At 39.5% G+C, this 20,188-nt stretch overlaps 1 protein-coding gene across 5 annotated transcripts in view; it reads right to left on the bottom strand.

The window, feature by feature from the left end:
* The window catches only part of LOC111862546, a 43,686-nt gene extending 24,120 nt beyond the window's left edge, over window positions 1-19,566 (bottom strand). Inside the window, exons 1-3 of one of the 5 annotated variants that reach the window (XR_004512804.1) lie at window positions 18,581-19,566; window positions 17,718-17,882; window positions 3,908-4,043 (exon numbers count right to left, since the gene is read on the bottom strand). Coding sequence is in view for 1 of the 5 variants with exons in the window: in XM_033750714.1 (XP_033606605.1) it covers window positions 17,718-17,882; window positions 18,581-18,583 (168 nt within the window). In the remaining 4 variants the exon portion in view is untranslated. The remainder of the gene's footprint in view (window positions 1-3,907; window positions 4,044-17,717; window positions 17,883-18,580) is intronic. The other 4 variants (XR_004512805.1, XR_004512806.1, XR_004512803.1 and 1 more) reach the window with 4 other exon arrangements.
* Window positions 19,567-20,188: the final 622 nt, after the last annotated feature.

Raw genomic sequence — 20,188 nt, 5'->3', positions numbered from 1 at the left:
CAGAATGAAAGACCTTAAACTTTTCTTAAATACCCTCCATGTAAAGGATATACACAGCCTTGATGATTTTCATTTTTATTTGGATGACTGTTACCCTTACAATTATTATTCGAGTGAAAGAAAAAGAGTCCACAAACCCTGTAATCCCGAAGAGTTTTAGAGTTTCGAGGGAAAACATTGGAAAGTGGCTTTTTCGAATATGCAGATTAGAATTGGAGTATATTAGTAAGCTGGAACTTCAGAACTGAGATACTGAAGATGATATGTGGATGCAGGATGATATCCACTGCCTGATGTTTTAGCCCACTTTCTTAAAGCCGGCTTATGAGATCTCCATGCTGTTTGTGTATCTGTGAATCCCACTCCATCAACTTTTGAATGCCTGAACTAATCTCTATGAAATCTGTTATGTATATAATGGCACCTGAGCCCATTTCAACAGCGTAATTCATAAATATCCAGTCAGTATGTTTCTGTATGTGTATCCCTCATATCGTTGCTAGGCAAAGTCATGGTAAAATGTATCACTCATTTCGTTGATAAGCAACGGATCGCTGAACATTTTCGCGTGGCAATGAATACACGTAACAAGAATTGTTGGACGCGTGTGTCAGTGACCGCCCTATCATTTCTAAGTAACAACTGGGTAAAGACCTTCCAGCGGCAACGAAGAATTGTTGGAGGTATCATTTTCTACACGTTTCGTGTCCTATCAAGGGAAAGTAGTCGATTAGTTATTCCAACAGGTGCTTGTTTATTAGGTGTGTTGAACATTCAGTTTGTGCTACCGGAAATACATTCTTTATGACTACTGTCTCCCTTAAGTTATATACGTATTTATTTATCTCTTAACCTATGATAAATAATTGTGGCCTTATGGGTTATGACACCATGTAGTCTGGCAACTCTTCAGAGGAGTATAATGCTTCCACCTTCCAATCTGAAAACCGAAATAGTATATTTCTCCGAAGCACCACTGTATGAAATCCACACTTTTACTTTATAAATTCTGCCGATTCAGTCATTCAAAAGCGTGGGTCAGGTTCCCGGTAGCAAGTGACAGTAAACAGGTGTCCCTCTGCGTCTGTTTGTGACACTTACTGAGGCCTGGAGTGGGGCACGAGGTAGCATAGACGGTTGAGACATTATGCTAGAAGCCCGAAGGTCGCAGGTTCTATTCCCGATGAGGTCGCTGGATTTTTCAAGTGACTTAATCCTTCCAGGCTCACTATGGCCCTGCGGTCGACTCAGCCTCTAACAGAAATGAGTACCAGGAATCTGCCGGGTTCCTATAATCCTTTATATCTCAGTTACTTAACGGAGTTTTTAACAAAATTTTAACAAACATACAGAGTAGATTGCTAGTAGAATTCTCAACGGTTACTTCGAAATGTACGAATAGGTAGGTGAAGTTTTATCTCTGATTAATTAGTTAATCATTATGTCATGAAGACAAGGATATGTGCTTCACCGTTTCCACCGCGCTACAAGTGGCTGACCGAGGTTGCCGGAGCTCGAAACGGCAAATCCTGAACTGAGAGGCAAAATAGTTCCTTGACAAAATGTTTCGGTCACCATTGGCGAACAGACACGATTACGTTACGCCTCCTGTCTACTGCTCATGTTCGCTGTTCAAACGGTGCCCAGCAAGCATGAGCTATGCTGGATCAAGCAAAACTCATGCTCAGAGGTGACTGGTCCGATTCCTGGAAGTTCTTTAAATTTATAGGTAAGGTAAATGGTAAAGTTGTCCCTATGCTTAACGAATTAAGTACTACGCCATGAAGGCGTATGGGGCAGTGGATATATAGATCCACATTTTCTTGACCTCGGCACTAGCTGAAGGTAGAATGGACCCCAAAGCCGGTCTGGACTACTTGGAAAAGAGAAAATTCTTGGCCCTACCAGGTCTCAAACTCAGACTACTTCGCCGACCAGCCCGTAGCCAGTCGTTATACCGACTACGCTACTTTCATGATTATAGAAAATTCTAAATCAAATTTTGTCGGCAGGAATATTAATAACCTGAATCTGTTCAAGAATATTAGACAGTAATTGTATCTCGTCATGTAAGATATCTTCATTCAACTAAACTTTAAATTCAGAAAGTCTTGTTGCAGAGGGTACTTCAGTTTTTACGTTAATAACGCAAAAGTTATTCATATGAATTACTCTTAAAACTTCACCACTCCCTGAGGTAGCAAACTGATCTTCGTTAAATTACAATTTCTTCTTACACAAGTTCTATTTCGTCTCCTAAATCGAAGTAAGCCAAAACTGAATTTTCTTTAGTGCCTACAGAATTTAACTTTCAGTCCGCTTTCAATGATTACTCTTAATGCAAGATTATTCCACTTCTGAATTCGTAAGCGTTGCCACAAAATGCTGTGTTCATATTACATGTGAAATGGTGCATGAAATAAGTGTAATATTCAGGAAGGCACAGCTGAGCTCTGGTATAATTCTGCGGTTCGTCCTGTTCATCTTCACAAATCTGCAAACGATTCCATCAGTGTCCCCTTGCCACAAAAAAAAAAAGACAAAATCTCTGGTTTTAGTCAGCAACAGAACTATACCGACTGAAATAGGCCACATCACATGCCTAGACACGTTATTAAAATTTGTTTGCCAATTCTGCAATAAATTTGGAAACAGCTATAACTTTGAAGAATGCCGTCTCCTGGGATGCGTCGCCGGGTAGATCTTGTGTGAACCGACATTTCTGAGAAACGCATCGCCTCCAACTTCAGGGTAGAAGAGCGTGAGCAGGTTGCTGCACCGCGATAAAAATCTCAGATCTTACACAGCTATAACTGTACTACAATCAAAACATATGTCCCTTCAGTGTCCACCAACTTAAAGCGATTTCCATTAACGTCAATTTAGCACGCGATTTCATGCAAATTCCTTAATTTCATATTACTGAAGTTTACAAATATTGACATTCTTCGAGTAAAAAAGGATATAGGAATCGTAAATGACTAAAACGACTGATATTAACTTTAAGAGAGTTGTTTATTCTTCATTGACCGCCTCTGTGATCTAGTGGTCAGCGTTCCTGGCTACAGATCCAGAGGTCCGGGTTCGATTCCCGGTGCTACCAGATTATTTTCTGAGAAGTAGTGGGTTTGGAACGGAGTCCACTCAGCCTCGTGATGATAACTAAGGAGCTATTTCAAGGAAATAGCAGCTCCGGTCTAGAAAACTGAAATTAACGGCCGTGACTGACCACGCGACACCCTCTACCCGCAAAAAGTTGGCCCTAAACTTCGCTGACAAGCGGCGGTAGCTCGGTCGGTATAGTTCGCTTGCGGACTAAAAATCATGGAGTTTATTCTTCATTGAAAATTGAAACGAAAGAACTAACAGAAATTCAGGTCACACTACCATTCTTCGGCATGCAACAATCCAGGAAGTTGTGGGAAACACATACTAAATACATGTTTGCAAGAAAATTGAATATATTGCACATATTTTAAGTGTTCTTGCAGGTTGAACAGTAAGTAAAAATCGATTGGAAAGGATGCTGAAGGCTATGAAGGAAATATCCAGGAATTGCGTACAGAGACTGAACAAAACCAGAAATCCTTGAACTCTTGAGTTTTCAATTTGTACACACACCGCAACGAGTATCTAGGAGCCTGCTGAAGGCGTTAAGTTGCTCTTTGTACACATTAAGCAGCATCAGGTTATGAAGTGTAATTTATATCCAGGGTAGAAAAGAATAGAATAGTAACTTCAGAAACTTGGGTAAAAGTCTGGAGTTTAGAAAGCTGTTTCTTATTTAACAGCTTGGGAAAAAGAAGTAGTATTTATTCATTTATGATTCAGTGGCATAGAAAATAGCTATTAAAAATATTAAACTGAATTTTCAGAAGTTATCTTTCTTCAGAGAGACAATACTTACAGCTCTCAGCTCCTTAATGGTTTCCTTTACCTTCATGCTCTGCTTCTGTTTCTTCCTCATGCAGTTCTTCTGGTTGAGGGCTTCATCTCAGCGCCTCGAATTGCGTTTCGTAGTGTTCTAGTCTTTCCTGAAAACACTGCAACCAATCAGAAAGCAAACTGTCATTTTTAATATAAGATCATGAAACACAGTTCAGTCTCTCACACTTGAAAGGCAGACACAGGAAACGTTAGAACGAACCAAGGCTCCTGTAACAAACAAGAGAAGTATCAAAGAAAATGGTATATCACATTCCCTGTTAAATGCAAATTTCCATCTTGTCTTCTCCGTTTCTCAACTTGCTCCTACCACAATCGAGAAAATTCAAATTGTGACCCTTATATATGGCTCTTAACTGGTGTAGGCTGTAAGCTACTTCTTGTACATACATATATTTTGCAGCGTTGCGTTCTTTTTCTTGGCCTATGTTCATCCGCAAATCTCTCAACCAGTGATGGTCTCTCTCTGTTTGAACATATGCAGATGCCAACTTAATAAAGAGACTTTTGAATATCCTGTCTGTTGCAGCTTTCGTTTCTTTCAGTTTCTCATGCTGCCCACAGTAATATTCTTTCTGCTCGGGCTCTCCTGGCAATTTTTCCTATAAGTTTATCAAAATTTTTGTGTTTGAAATCGTTCTCTATCTTGTTCGTCCGTCGTTTCCGGTTTTATTGCATACACAACCTTTTGTAATACAATGATGTAATCATTCATGTTTTCGTTTCCTGTTTCCAGCTCTGCCAAAGTCTTCCTTGCAACTTCAACTTCTTTACGAAGCTGTGTATTTTCAATTACTATTTTGGCGATTTGTGTTTCATCCTTCCAGGACACAGGATCCTGTATGTCAAAGAGCAAGCCATTTAACAGAGAGCCATTCCTCAGGTTGAAATTTTAACCAAAGTGAAAGACACAGAACATGATATAATGGGACTGAATAGTTCAGTGCTAGACGTCTTGCTAGAGCGTGCAAGTGCGTTACCATGGAAAGAGTGATTCTTGGGAACCAACTGGATACGGAGCACGTTTCCATGGAACATAAACGTTGTAAATGCGTGAAGCCCCACAAAAACAAGACCATAACTCTCAAAGAGTAATAAATATCTGCTCATGAGCCCGACATGGGGCTCGACACCAAGACTTACTGACTGACTGCCTGACCGTCAGAGTGGAAGAGGAGACACGCATGGTCCAGTAAGGAATGGAGCGAGTCTTTGTCACTGATTGTGAGCTGTTATAATTGGTTGTGACTGTAATAGAAGCCGGCAATAAATCCCGTCATCCAATCCAGAACCTGTTATTATTCATCACAGAACCCCGGACACGTGACAATAATAAACCAATATTTCTGCTTGAGGAAAGAAAAAGCAAAATTGTTTCTTGTGTTCGTAAGGTAACATGCGGGGACATTATCAAGTGCATGCGGTATTGAAGATATTAATATAAATGTGAAGTAGCAATTATAAATCGGCAGGAGTGTCTTCCTATTGCACAGTTATGTACGAGGGTAAGTCAGTAAGTAAGTTACAAATGGATATAGAATTTAAATAAATAAGAGTATTGATTTGAAAAATGCTTTTATTTCTCAACATAATCTCCCTGTACATTGAGGCACTTGTCCCATCATTTCACAAGCCTCTGAAAACCAGCAGCATAAAATTCTTTGGGCTGCTGTTGGAACCAGGTGGTGACTTCCCTTTCTACGGCTTCATCGTCAGGAAAATGTTCAACTGAAAGATGATGTTTAAGAGGGCTGAATAAATGGAAGTCGCTTGGAGCAAGTTCAGGGCTATATGGAGAATGCTTGAGGACTTCACACTTGAAATTTCGCAGCGTCCCATTTGTCTTGTTGGCAGTATGAGGACGCATGTTGCCATGCAAGAGCAACATGCCTTTGGTGAGGAGTCCTGATCGCTTCCACTGAATGGCCTCACGAAGTTTCCTGAGGATATTACAGTGGGCGTCAGCATTTACGATTTGTCCTTGAGGTTGGAATGTGGTGAGCAGTATGCCTTCATGATCCCAGAAGTCTGTGAGCATCACTTTTCTGGAGGATGGTGTCACCTTAAACTATTTTTTTTGGCAGGCGATGCAGGATGTTTCCACTGCATTGACGCACGCTTTGCCTCGGGCTGGTAATGGTGAACCCAAGACTCGTCACCTGTGACAATTCGGGCTAGCACATCATGTCCTTCATCGTGGTAGCAATTGAGATGCTGTAATGCCTGACCAATTCTGTGCATTTTGTATTGTGGGGTCAGCATGTGCAGCACCCACTGTGCACAGACTTTGTGAAAACCTGTCATGCATTATGAGGTAGGCCATGCCATGTGAACCAATAGCAGTGGTTATAGTGACTACAGTTATCCTATAGCTCCAAACTTCTTCATGCAGATGAAATAAGAGCAAGAGAACATGGCCGCTTGTGAAGGTGAAAACCGTGACAGGCAGTAACAGGGCTCTGGGAACTGTATGCTATCTTAAGGTCTTTTCTCTTTGCAATCTTATTTATAATAATTTATAGTGTAGCCTATTTTAATCAGACAATAATGAATTTGTGTATCCATCACTCTGTAACATGAGTTATATTTATATAAAACATACAGCAGAACATCTTATCATGGACACCAACTCTGAGCAGTCTCTTGTTAACTAAGCACATCGGTGGAATGAGGCTGCATCTTCAACCCATCTACAGTCTGTGAGGAAAGAATATGTACACAGCATGATCAAGAAGGCATATTCCCACAGCTGTATGATTTACTACACACATCACTGTGTTTGAATTGACATGCCTTCAGATGAAAATGACAACTGAATTACTTATTATACACATCACAGAAAAACAACTATTTCCCACTACGTAGGAACTGATGTGTCTTCAGAATAATGTGTTGACTGAATGACTTATTTCACATCACAGAAAACAGTTGCTCCACACTAGTATGAAATGATGCCTCTTCAGATTACTGTGATCACTGAATGACTTATTACACATGTCACACTTAAATGGCTGCTCATCACAATATATGCGCTGATGTCACTTCAGACTACCCTGTTCACTGAATGATTTATTACACACATCACAGTTAAATGGCCACTCACCACTATGTACACTTTGATGTATCTTCAGAGTACTCTGCCTAATGAATGTCTTAGTACACACATCACACCAAATTGGCCCCTTCCAACTATGTATGTGTTGAGGTATCTTCATATGACTCTGCTGAATGAATCACTTATAACATACATCAGAGGGAATTGGAAGCTCCCTACTATGTATGCGCTGATGCCTCTTAAGATTACTCTTCTTAGTGAATGACTTATTACACATGTCACACCAATATGGCCGGTCCCCGCTATGTGTGCGTTGATGTACCTTCAGATCACAATGATGAATGAATGACTTATTACATACATCACAGCAAAATGGCCGCTCCCCGCTATGTATGCGTTGATGAGCTTTCATATTACTCTTCTTATTGAATGACTTATTACAGACATCACACAAAAATGGCCGCTCCCCACTATGTATCCGCTGATGTGTCTTCACATGACTCAGCTGAATGAATGCCTTATTACATATATCACAGCGAAATGGCCGATCTCCACTATGTATGCGTTGATGTGCCTTCAGATTACATTGCTTATTGAATGACTTATTACACACAAAACACCAAAACGACCGCTCCCCACTATGTATACATGGATGCACCTTCAGATCACTATGCTGAATGAATGACTTACAACACACGTCACACCAAAATGGCCTCTCACCACTATGTATGCGCTGATGTCTCTTCAGAGAACCCTGTTCACTGAATGACTTATTACATTTGTCACACCAAAATAACGACTCCAAACTATGTATGCGCTGTGGTGTCTTCAGAGCACTGTGATGACTGAGTGACTTCTTTCCCACATTACAGCAAAATGGCCAGTCTTCATCATGTAGAGTTCGAAGGTCATCCGAAACATTCTAGAAAACGAGAAGAATTGACAAAAAAAATCCTCCTATGAGGATAAGTAAGTCTAAAATTCAAGTATACAATCTAAGAGGGTAGGAGAGAGAGAGGGGTGACAGAAAGTAGGGAGGGGGAGACAGATATATACAGGTGTTTCATGACTTTGGGGCATAACTGCAGGAGGTGATTTCCTAGGTCTTTGTGATCAAAAAAAGTTCATATAAAAATGTGTCCGATTTTGGACGGTTACAGAGTTATGACCGTTTTCAACTCAGAATAGAAGGTAACGATTACTGACAATAAACGGAACAAAACAATAAACCAGCATAATTCATGATACATTTAAAGTATGAATGTAAAGTTAACTTCGTGAAATTACCTTTAATTTGAATTGATTGGCACTTAAAGCTGATTTTCGAAAATGTCACTGTCGGCCGCAACACAGGCTGCCGCTCGGTTGTGAACCGTGCCGGACATACCAACCCACCCCGCTCTCAAGTGTCGAGAAAACGAGAACGCTGTATCTCTAGCTGGCTAAATATAGCGACCTGGTAGCTGACAGACGCGGTTCATAAGAGGGCATGTATGGGAATGAAAAAACGGTCATAATTCCGTAACCGTCCATAATTGGACACATGTTTATATGAACTTTTTTGATCACAAAGACCTAGGAAATCACCTCCTGCAGTATGCCCTAAAGTCGTGAAACACCCTGTATGTATGTATGTATGTATATATATATATATAGAGAGAGAGAGAGAAAGAGAGAATGTGGGCGTGTGTGTGTGTGTGTGTCTATCTCTTTCTCTCTCTCCATCAGCAAACATGACTCCTCACATGTCAAAAAAGTCAGGCTACACTTCCATTATCTAATATATTACAAAATTAAAGATCATTACATGATTATGTGTATGAACAGAACATAAGATGAAACAATAATAAATGCTGATTTAAGAAATGACACTCAAGACAGGCTGTAAATGGCCCAGTGAAATCCTTGAAAAACTGAACAGTGACTTTGAAGAGAACAACACAATGAAGTCGGTTAAATGCAGCCACCTCATTACCATTAACACATCCATGTCAGTCATGTCACAGAGTGCCATGCAATGTTCCCTGAGCATATAAAATTTTGGCATTTGTCAGAACATGGGCACACCTTCAGGCTGTGTAAAATGGTAATGGGGGGCCACTTGTAACAGACAACTGTGCCTAATTGAAAGGCATGTAAATGTGATTTCCTTCTTCATGATTAAGCTGAAAGAATGCCCCACCGTAACACATGGCTTCACTGATTGTGATTTGTTATCCTGGGTATTGTTCCATATATGTTGCCATGATGAGATTAGAAAGAAAAGAAGTAAAGCACAAATATTACATTGCAGAAGTTGTTCTGATCATAAACACCCAAGAAAAAGAGCTCCACTGGCTTCTGTATTGGCAGGCTCGTTACTGAGCAGACCCACTGAGCTACATAATAAAGGCACTTCCTTATGAAGATCAAAAACTAGATGGCCTTCAGTGTTTCCATCAAAACTGAAAAAGCAATAATGGTGTCTGTGCAAGAGAGATCATAATGCAAAGGATAATGTAAGGATGTCATATGGGGGGAAAAAAGCAGCTGTGAGTACGTCAAATCTTACTTAAAAATAGGCTATTTCACTGCCCCTGAGTCAGTTGTTGGTTTTAGTGTTCCCTAGTGGGACTGGCTGTCCAAGTGGGGATATATTGTATATCTTCTGATACTACTCAGCTACCTTCCCATAAAATTTCTTGATGACAACAAAGAGAAGAACATAGAAAAACAGAACTATTTTAATAATCATTTAATAAATAATAGATACTTGGAGAGTATGAAAACCAATGAATACAGAACAGAATTTCATGTACCATCCTGTACACATCCATATACTCCAGCTATTCAATGAGGATTCCTGCTATATATGGATGACAGGAAAGGGAAGTGTCAGGCATTAGATTTCATCATCATACAGGAGGTCCTTGATATCTGTGGCTAACTGGGTCTGGAAAATGCCACTTGAAGCGAATAATCTTAAGGGGAGAGCTGCTGCCCACAACAAATAATGTAAACAAGCATTAATAAGGACTGCTACATCAAAGCTTACCACAGGAGTGTCTATAACCTGAGAAGTAATGATGGTGTCAGGACATGTTTAAACAGCCATCCCTACCCACCCAAACTCCCAAAAAAAACTACCACACCAATTTTGAACTAATGATTATACTGTATTAAAAAACAATTCTCTTTTACATACCTTAACATATCACAGCCTTAAGTTCTCAATTGTTTTTACCTTCCAAACTATAACTAACAACAATTTTACAATCTGTGTGTGTGTGTGCTGAAAACTGGAAAGTTCTGATCCCTCCCTGAATGGTCTGTATTTTGGAAACCTGAATAGAATAGGTTTCAGCTTGCATTTTTGTTTGTCAAATTTATTTATAGCATGGCAACACATCTTCCAGTTCATATACAACCTTGGCAGAATAAACACAGAGATGATCATGGTTCAAAAATAATCCACAGTCTTATTAATTCTTTTGAAGGTTTCTCTTAAACCTTTTGTTACGGTATTCTCTCTTGAAGTCACACTCTCATCATCAATATATGTTTGTCCATCTGTCTCTTCCAGTTACTCATTCATTAATGGCAAAGAATGAGGTTCCAACAACTCTACTATGTCATTTCTAACATCCTTGAATCTTTCTTCTTTTGCTAAAATTGTTAACTTCTTCCTTCATAAACACATAGAATCATACAACCTTCTCTTGAATGAGGACTAGGCTTAAGGAGGTTTGTTGATAACATTCTCAATTCACATTGTGAGACCCAACTCCAAAACCTCAATCACTCACACCTTCAGCATGTAATTTTCACCTTCCAGTGGTTTAACGGGTTAACAGCCTTTGTTTCAATTTCCTGTGCACTCTTCAAATCAGTATGAATCGTCATTCCTGGAATCTGAATAGCATGTGCAATGTCTATCGCATGCTTCCTTCTTTTCTTGTGACACATAACATCTAATTTCACAAGAATACTGTACCTGCTACACTTTCTCCTGCAGATAGCAGATCTACAGTTATGCTCTTCACACATGGCTGCAGCAAGGGCAGTAAATTTGTTACACAGTCACAGAGAAGAATAGAGGAAAAAGCCTTCGACATATGGAGCACTGGCTGTAGCAAACAGTGGGCTGAAAGCATGGTGTGTGCATGCGTGCGTGTGGGGTGCAGGCAGGTGTTTGGGACATAATAGCTTATGCGCTCTAGATGGGAACCATTTTCTATTGGAAAATTCATAGCCCACTGAAGTGATCCTTGAAACTGTGGGGAATTCTGACATATCTTCACCAATTCTGTCATTTGTGAAAGGACATGGTTAACAAAAGCTCATTTAATAGACTCCCTATATTACACAGAATGTGTTTAGAGCATGTGTGATATAACTGTCAAAATGCAGGAGGAAGTAAAGGTGTACTCATTCAAGATGTAAAGCTCAGGTGTTCAGCAAGAATATATGGTGCTAGATTGTGTGAAATACCAGTGTAGGAAGGAGGGGGCTGTGTTGCCATCTTCACCAAATGAGTACACAATAAGACAGGCTTCTGCAGGAAGACTGGAGGTTCTCCAGATTCACCACCCCTAGAATGTCAGGACAGCTTGTGCAGAAGGCACAAGTTTTGATACAGATCATAGCATTTAGACAGGAATTAAGATAGTTTGGACCTCACTGTGGAGCCATATGTGAAGCTTCCACAGTCAATCTTAGAATGGATTAGAACACAGTAGAGTCTCGAACAGCTTCATCCAGCCTCCACTTTGAGACCCGTCACGGAAAAAAAAAAAAAAAAAACATTAACATATTTCACGAATAATTAAGTAATAAGAAACATGAAGTGCAACTTAGTAGTTAAAACTTCACAGGAGACATTAATTTCTAGGAGTAATATTTAAATACCTTCCAAAAGCCTGTATACTTGAGAGTGTAGTGAATTTTTTGCATATGTATCATTCTTGATAGTGAATAGTTTGTAGATATTCTGGCTTCTTCTAGTGTTGCTATTTCTATGTAGATTTCATGAACATGTCTGATGTTATATTACTTCTTCATTGTCTATCCATCCATTGCTATAATGAGTGTTGTGCTTTGCTGAAGATGGAGTAGGTGTCTGGGGCGGTACTTAATTATCAATATTAAGTATAATGGCTGAAATGTCTCATACGAATATTCAGTGAATGTCGGCATTTAACATGCAGCCATCTCAGGTCAGGTTTCCATACTATCTTACTCTGAAGCAGAAGGACAAGACATGTCACAGATGAAGCAACCTGTAGAGTTCTACTAGTTAGGTACAGTCTTGCATAGGATGTACACCGTGGAACTGCGTGTAGTGTTTGCAGCAGGTAAAAAAATCCAGTTACTGAACCCAGTGTGGAACACAAGAGTGATCTGAAGTGAACGTTTGAAAGTACAAGTGCTGCAGAAACTGCGGTAGATTGATTGGTGACATGAACCTATAATACTGTTGACAAACATGGACTAACACATTTACCATCCCACTGATGATGACCGCACACAAGGTCACACTTAAAACTGACCCCTGCAGCACTCCATTTTACTGACAGCAGCTTGCAGGTGAAACACTGTCAATGTCAACACAGGAGTAACAATATGAAAGAAAAGCTGTAACCAACTTTTCAGATCTTACTGACAAAGAGTATTTCTCCTACACATGTGAATTATGCCGCTTATTTAGCAACCTGCTTTGCTGCAATAAAACTAGCATTAGTGGTATTGCATGATGATTTTATCCAACTGTCAAATGTAGATCTCATTTTTTGTGCTTTTCTCTGCAGATCCACTACTGCTCTATCTTCATGCCTCCAACTGGTTAGTTTCTATTATTTTTTTGCTGGACAATTTCTCACTGCAAATCAGAAACAGCAGGAATCCACTGAATCTCATATGAATACATCAGACTTTGTCCATTCAATTTGAAATTCCTGTCTTTCTCTTTCACCACCTCTGTGCTTTAGTGGCCAGGGTTCCTGGCTACAGATCCTGAGGTCTGGTTTTGATTCCCGGCACTACAACATTTTCTCAGAAGTAGCGGGTCTGGAATGGGGTCCACTCAGCCTTGTGAGGATAATTGAGGAGCTATTTCAAGGATATAGTGGCTCCGCTCCGCAGTTCTGCTATCTGCTAAAGTTTGCACTAACTCCGCCGACTAGCGACAGCCACTCGGTCGGTATAGCTCTCCTGCGGACTAAAACCACAGTCTCTCTGTTTCTTGCTGTTATTTTCACACTCAGAACTATCTATAAATTTACTGCACAAGCACCAGTTCCAATTCATGTACAGAGCACTATACAGGTTTAACACTAACAGCACTTCACAAAAACTGAACACTAATAACACTTAAAATGTGCTGATTTGAATCCTCTAAATCTATCACTTTACCACTGGCCTAAGCCATATTTAAATACTGGCTCTGACTGGCAGCCTCATGCTTTGTCTGTCATTTGTATGGACTGCCAACATTTCTTAAATGGTCTGGAATTATCAGTTCCAAGGCTGACAGTTCACCGCTTCCCTTGTATCATGTGCTTGTCTGCTAGTGGGATCAGCTACCACACATGTACAGCCATGTTTGTCTGTTCTGGCTATTAGGGACTCATCAATAGAGTCAATTCAACTTAGTAGGTCCATATTTCACAACAGATTCTACAAAACTGATTTGTTTTCACTGGTCCAATCATAACACTTTCTCAAAGCAAGCCCCTGTTCAGTTACACAAGCAGTGTTGCTAGTCATTCAGTCATGCAGCTGCTTGCTGCACTGAAGTCTCACTGCTGAGCATGCCCACAGGGTCAGATACCTAGCAAAAGGCAACTTATTTCCCTGCCCTATGGACATGGGACACTTAATGCAACAAATCGATAACAACCAGATGATCTGTGACTCATTCTATATCCAATGGTTGTTTCCCAGCCTGTATCTGGATCTATTTTTGAATTTGAAATAAATTGAATTGAATTGAATCTCATGGGTGCCCATGGAAACTCTGCAAAGCTATGACAGTTTCTGTACAAGAAGATCATAATGAAACAGCTGATGTTACATGAAACATTTCTGTATATCACAGAGGATGGCCGTGTAAAGGCTGTGAGTATTATAGCAACTGTAGAAGAAAACCTGATCTCTATAGACAAAAGATACAACCAGTAAACCTGTGATCAGACAGCTCATCAGCATACAAAGTGTCATACAGGGTGAATCGTATAGAACCAGCCCGATGAATTTGCTAATAATTCTGCAGGTGATGCATATAACCGCTCACAATTATGACATAATAATCTGTGGGCCGTGCTGAGTCGAATGCTGTGCTCATGATCTGGCAAGTGGCAGCCCTTATGCTGAAAGGTCAAGGACAATGCCGAAATGTGTCTGCAGTGCACAGGTGACAGTCATGGAGTACACTGTTGAACAGCGAGTGTTTCTAATGCCTACTTGAAAACGGTGGACACTTTCAACACCTGCTCTGATCACAGCACACAATCCAAGATAAGATATGTGTAAATCACTTTAATATCTGTATGGTATATTTTATATTACACCTCATTTCGTCGGGCCGGTTCTATATGAATCACCCTTGGGCACAGGTCCCATCTTCGGCAAACTCAATTCAGGTAAAAAAACTGACATAACACACAAACCCACACTACCATATGAATCTTTGGGTTCCAAAGTATTGCTTCAAACACAGGGCCCTTCAGCTTAATGAATTATTCTCAATAAATCTCTGGCATTGGGTAGCGTATTTCTAGAAAAAATCTTCACTGACATGTTATCTAAACCTCAAATAAGCTGTGCCCTTTGTTACATTCTGCAACTAAAACACAACAGTGGATAGTCCCTCTACCCCTTATCATGATACATGCCTTCCCATTCAAACTCTCATTCCCTAAGGCTGGGTACAGACTAACGAGCTGTTGCATGTAACGTAACGGTTACTGTAACCACGTCTTCATATGGACGACACGTCCATAGTCGTCATGTAACCAGCTTCAAGCGACCCGATCCATAGTGCTCGTGGTGAGCTAGCCATGAAGACATAGCAATTCACAATGCTACTCCTGGCTCGGAGGAAACATACACATTTACGAGCAAGCGATTGTGGCGTCCATGAGCCTACTGCGAGTCCCTTTGTGTTTGCAGCAAAAACCGACAAGGCAGTGGCTCACCGGTCGTGTTAGAGAGCGTGCTCGAAGTATGTTCGCGAGCGTGGTTCAGAAGGCGTCCACACTAAAAGAATGTGGTTACAGTAACCGTTATGTTACATGCAACAGCTCGCTAGTGTGTACCTGACTTAACACAACTCATATTGTTTCATTATCATCACTCACCAGTTTCACACAGGGAATAGAAATTCACATATTTTTCACTTCCACCATCTGAAACTACAGTGTCACTAACATATTTATAATCCAGGAAAATATACAATCTATGACTAGAGATAGTGCTTCCATCCCTGTACTGGTAAGAAACTCTTTTCACTCACCTAAAACACTCAACATTCTCTCCGTTACTAACAGTCATCCTGAAGTTGCACTGCTATATAATTTAACACGGTTAAGGGACTGACTGAGAAGACTATGTTATGACAAGCTGATCAAACTTATTTACATCTGGGGAAGAAGAGTTAATCTTAAAGTCACGTATTTCATAATAAGGAAGCAAAGAGGTGTGGGCAGTAAAATCATTGTACATAACTTTCAATGTGACCATCATCTGGCAACTCAGCTTTCACTAAAATCATTGTCTCTTCTGTACTGGGCAAGTCTGGAGGACACTTTGCCTGTGCAGCATAAACCATTGCAATGGTCTGAATCCTTCTGAGGGTTTCAGATTTATTGCTTGCAAAGTAATGAACTGTGCTCTGTGTCACACATATCCCGACCTAACCTGTTATTGTTGTGAAAGCCTGACAAATCTCTTCCTTCTGCTAGTGACTACCATGGTCTTCAGCTGTGGGATGAAGTGTATAGATTACTGGAAGGACCAATGTTGCATTTCAACTCATGCCACTAACCTCAACATAAAAAAATAACACAAAATCTGTCAGCACAATGACAGTCACCTAACAGCAGGAACAGACGCAACCCCGCCCCCGCCCCCAAGTGTCAGGCATAATAAATATAATTTTCATTTCATGCATACTGTTGTGTTACAATATACAACCTCTTTATTATATCCGTCACAACACAACTAATATCAAGATCAGACCATTTTTGGCCCTGCTACATGTTTCAGCTATTGATAGCCATCATCAGGCAAACACATGATTTACACACATACACACACCACTGAACGGCAGCACCAACAAGATTGGATACAACATTATTAAAATATATAAAAACACTTGATGTAAAAAATACAATAAATAAAGTTACATAGAAAAGAAGTATGATATAAAATAGGAATAAAATTCTTTTGGTGTTTTTACATCAACGTGTCAGTCGTTGGTTTGTGATTTCTTTTTTGTTTCATTCTGACGGACAAGTTGGAATATTCATACTTATGCGTATATAAAATTGTGTATGAGGCTCATAATGTAGATGTAGTAAAGTAAATTATAATATTAGTCAGTGCCTCATCTCACAAAGTATTGTCCGTACTGTAGGGAATGTAAAAAAAACTCGTTACAGGTCCACAGCTTAATGACGACTCTTTCTTAGTATATGGCTACAGATTGTATCAAAGTCAGAAAACAAATAAATCACAACTTTAAACATTTACATATCCTGGGAACCCTATGATGTGGTATCAAAGCAAATTTTATTCGACTGGATAAACAAGAACATTGTACAAGATTATTGCTGATATAGAATTTCTCTGATTATTCAGTTTACACAATACTTAATTTCAAGTATATCAGATTTCCTTAAGAGAAAATGGAAATGGTACACCACATGCAACATTCAACACATAACAATCATCTTAAGACATATCAGAAAATGCTCTTTAAAAGCCAGTGACCATACTGAGTTCTTTCATGTGCACAGACGGATGGAGATCAGAAAGAAAACTGTCAATTCTACATGAAGGTATCCCTTGTTTAAAAAAGGCAATTCATGGCATGAAAACTGTGAATAAAGTGATATTTCATAATACAAAATTGATATTCCCATTACCTTACATGAAAAAGTCGCCAGCTCATTCATGAGTCACTGAGAAGCCTCCCCACAAATTTTTTCCCCATTTGCTATAGCAGTAAATAAGCATAAAAATGAGGACTCCATTGTTCATTTTGGATATTTAGTGCTGAAAATAAATCTTATTATTTTAATCACATTTCTTTTCTCCCAGCTGATGCAATGAAACAAAACAGCTGTACATATGTCTTTATATCACTGTCCTCCTTCAATCCCTTTCATTATTTCCAGCTTTATAGGCACACCAATTGCTTCCCTTACTTTCTTCGGTTTATATACACCTTTCACAGCTACTTTCTCATGTCAGGGAGCCATGATGGACACAACTAACACAGATATTTATCAATAAAATGTAAGCATCAAGGGCACAGCTGATTCTGAAAGATTATAAGAGTCACAGGCATGTGGCAATGCCTGCTCCTCCCCACCTGCCCCGCACTGTGTATGTACTTATCTGCCTCAGCAAATAAAACTTCTTATGAATCTAAGCTGTTCACTGTAACAAGTTAGTAAAACAAGGAGTATCTATATTTGTGAAATCCACCTAACATGGAACCTGAAACACAACTCACCTCAGGTTCAGTCTTTATTTCTGGAAATGGTATTGCGAGAGGATCTTCCTCTTCTACATCTGACAGTACCTCAGCTTTTATATTGACAGCTTGATATGCACCTTGAGAAGATGCTGGGCACATCTCAGTACACAGACCTTGTACTTTCTCTAAATCTGTACGGTTCTGTAAAACAACAAATGCAACCATATTATCACTGAGACATGTTTACTGGCTGTGGTGTTTGTGCTTGGTAGGTGAAGATTGTGTTTTAACTGACTACCTAGTCCTACTATAAAACCATTTGATATCTCCAGACTGTTGGGGGTGGGGGGTAAATGTGGTTGAACACAGAAACCCTCAATACTTCTGTAGATTCCTCTAATGACCAGAAATGTATCTTTTAATTCTGAAAAAATAAATGTATATATAAAATAAGTCTAGGCAATGCGCATCTGTTGAGAGAGATGATCTACTATGTGATTAACATTGAGCCAATCTCCTCAGCTCTGGCAATTTTAACAAGGGTACAAGATGCCATGTATGGCATGGAAATGATTAATACATTAATACTACCCTACCCTTCATGCATAGGTCTCCAAAGTGGTCTCATTAATTCAGGTTTACTGTCTGGATCTTTCTATGGATTTCTCATTCTCACATCCATGCTACATGACTTGCCCTCATCATCTTTGTTGAATTTATCATTCTGATATACAATATTACAAACTGCTACAATACCTACAGCCATCCATTAAAAAGTGACCTCCTAGATTATGAAAAGTAACACAATCTTGTTAGAAAACTTGGTTTCTCTGGGCTTGAAAATCTATGGATGAAGACAAATATAGTTATTCTCGTCCAAACAAGCACAAAATACTCACCATGGTTTCTTCTTCAACAGGAAATATTTCTAAAATTCTCTGTACTACAGTTCTTGGCTGCTAATAATGGAAATGCCTCAAGGCCAACCATCAACTGCCACCTATCACTTGCAGCTGGTCGCTAGGTCTTAGTATATAGCCTCGGCACGGACACACAGGAAACACTTCTTCCAACCACTCCTGTATTGTTGCGTGCTGAGTCGGTGCTGTGGAAACGTGTCTACAGTATCTTTGCCATAAACAGTCGCACAGAAAAAACTGCGTCCCTTATTGTTGCGTCAGTACATGATGCTGCGGATACGTGTATATTGTTCCATTGCCTAGCAACGACCACCTCGACTGGTTCCACTATTCCGATTTTCGCCTCCGTCATTGCATACCTTATGTCAACATAAAATGACGTGGTATATTGGGTTCTGGCAGCAGATACTATTAAGCCTGTTACAGTGCCCCATGCTGTTTAGTACGAGTAGTGCCAGTCTTGGAGCTTGGATCCATCACACGAAAAACTCTATTCCTCCGTTGATTCAACGAACTGACGCTGAATAGCGATGAAGAGTCTACGTACAGTTTCACGGGCTCCACACTCCACGAGTTTAGCCGAACCATTGCCAACATAATCGAACATAATTCATATCGTTATCATTGAAACAATATCTGGCTGCCTAATAGCGAAGGAACTCAAAAAAGAAAAGAAACTCAACTGCAATAAGCTAACATGGAAGCAAGCACAGAGTATATGTTATTTCTGTTAATTTTTTCTTAAATTTAACGCGCAGTATTTCCAGGCCATGGTGGCAACCGAGAAGTTGTCAGCTGTGAGCAAGACGGGCGGGAACGCATAAACGCACATAAAGGACGTTCGTTTCTTCTCCTATGATGGTGACGGCGGTGACTATCGTTCGATGTTTAATGTAAATTTATGTCATGTGTGAACGGTTGAAGGGGAATTTCAATATATTTCAGTGTAAAAATAGAATTTTAAGTTTTGTTATTTATTCCGCGAAAGAAGCGTGGGAGGAATCATTGGAACAGGGTTGTATATTTGTCTTTCTTTGTTGACTACAAAGCAATAACTTGGAAGTTTCAGTGGTACGAATCAGTTTTCCCAACTTTATTGTTTATTGTTATTAAATAACTCCACAAATCCTGTACAGGGGCTTTAGCACCCATTGGATATAGAGCTAGTCAAACTTATACAATCTCGTACAAAACATAAAAAGATACATGGTGTAACATTAAATCAAGCCATATCATAACAACGCAGATTCATACACTGTTAGAAATACAACCTTTTACTTCTTACTACTCCAGGTTCATTCGTCACAATCATTAAACATTAATCATAAAACAATATCACATAATACTAAGTAATAAATATAATTAAAATTAAAAAATATAACATACAGTTAATCCCATTTACATCCAATCAGTATTTACAAATTATTTTGATTAAAAAACTCATCTAATGAATAAAATGACCATGAGCAAAGATATCTCTTTAATGCTGGTTTAAACAATTCAATTTTATATGATAATGATTTTATATTTATAGGAAGATGGTTAAATATCCTCATTCCAATAGCATATGTCCCTTCATTATATATT

This window comes from Cryptotermes secundus, unplaced genomic scaffold (assembly GCF_002891405.2).
Source record: "Cryptotermes secundus unplaced genomic scaffold, Csec_1.0 scaffold1247, whole genome shotgun sequence".
NCBI classification, from domain to species: Eukaryota; Metazoa; Arthropoda; class Insecta; order Blattodea; family Kalotermitidae; genus Cryptotermes; species Cryptotermes secundus.
This window is presented reverse-complemented; position numbering and strand designations above follow the sequence as displayed.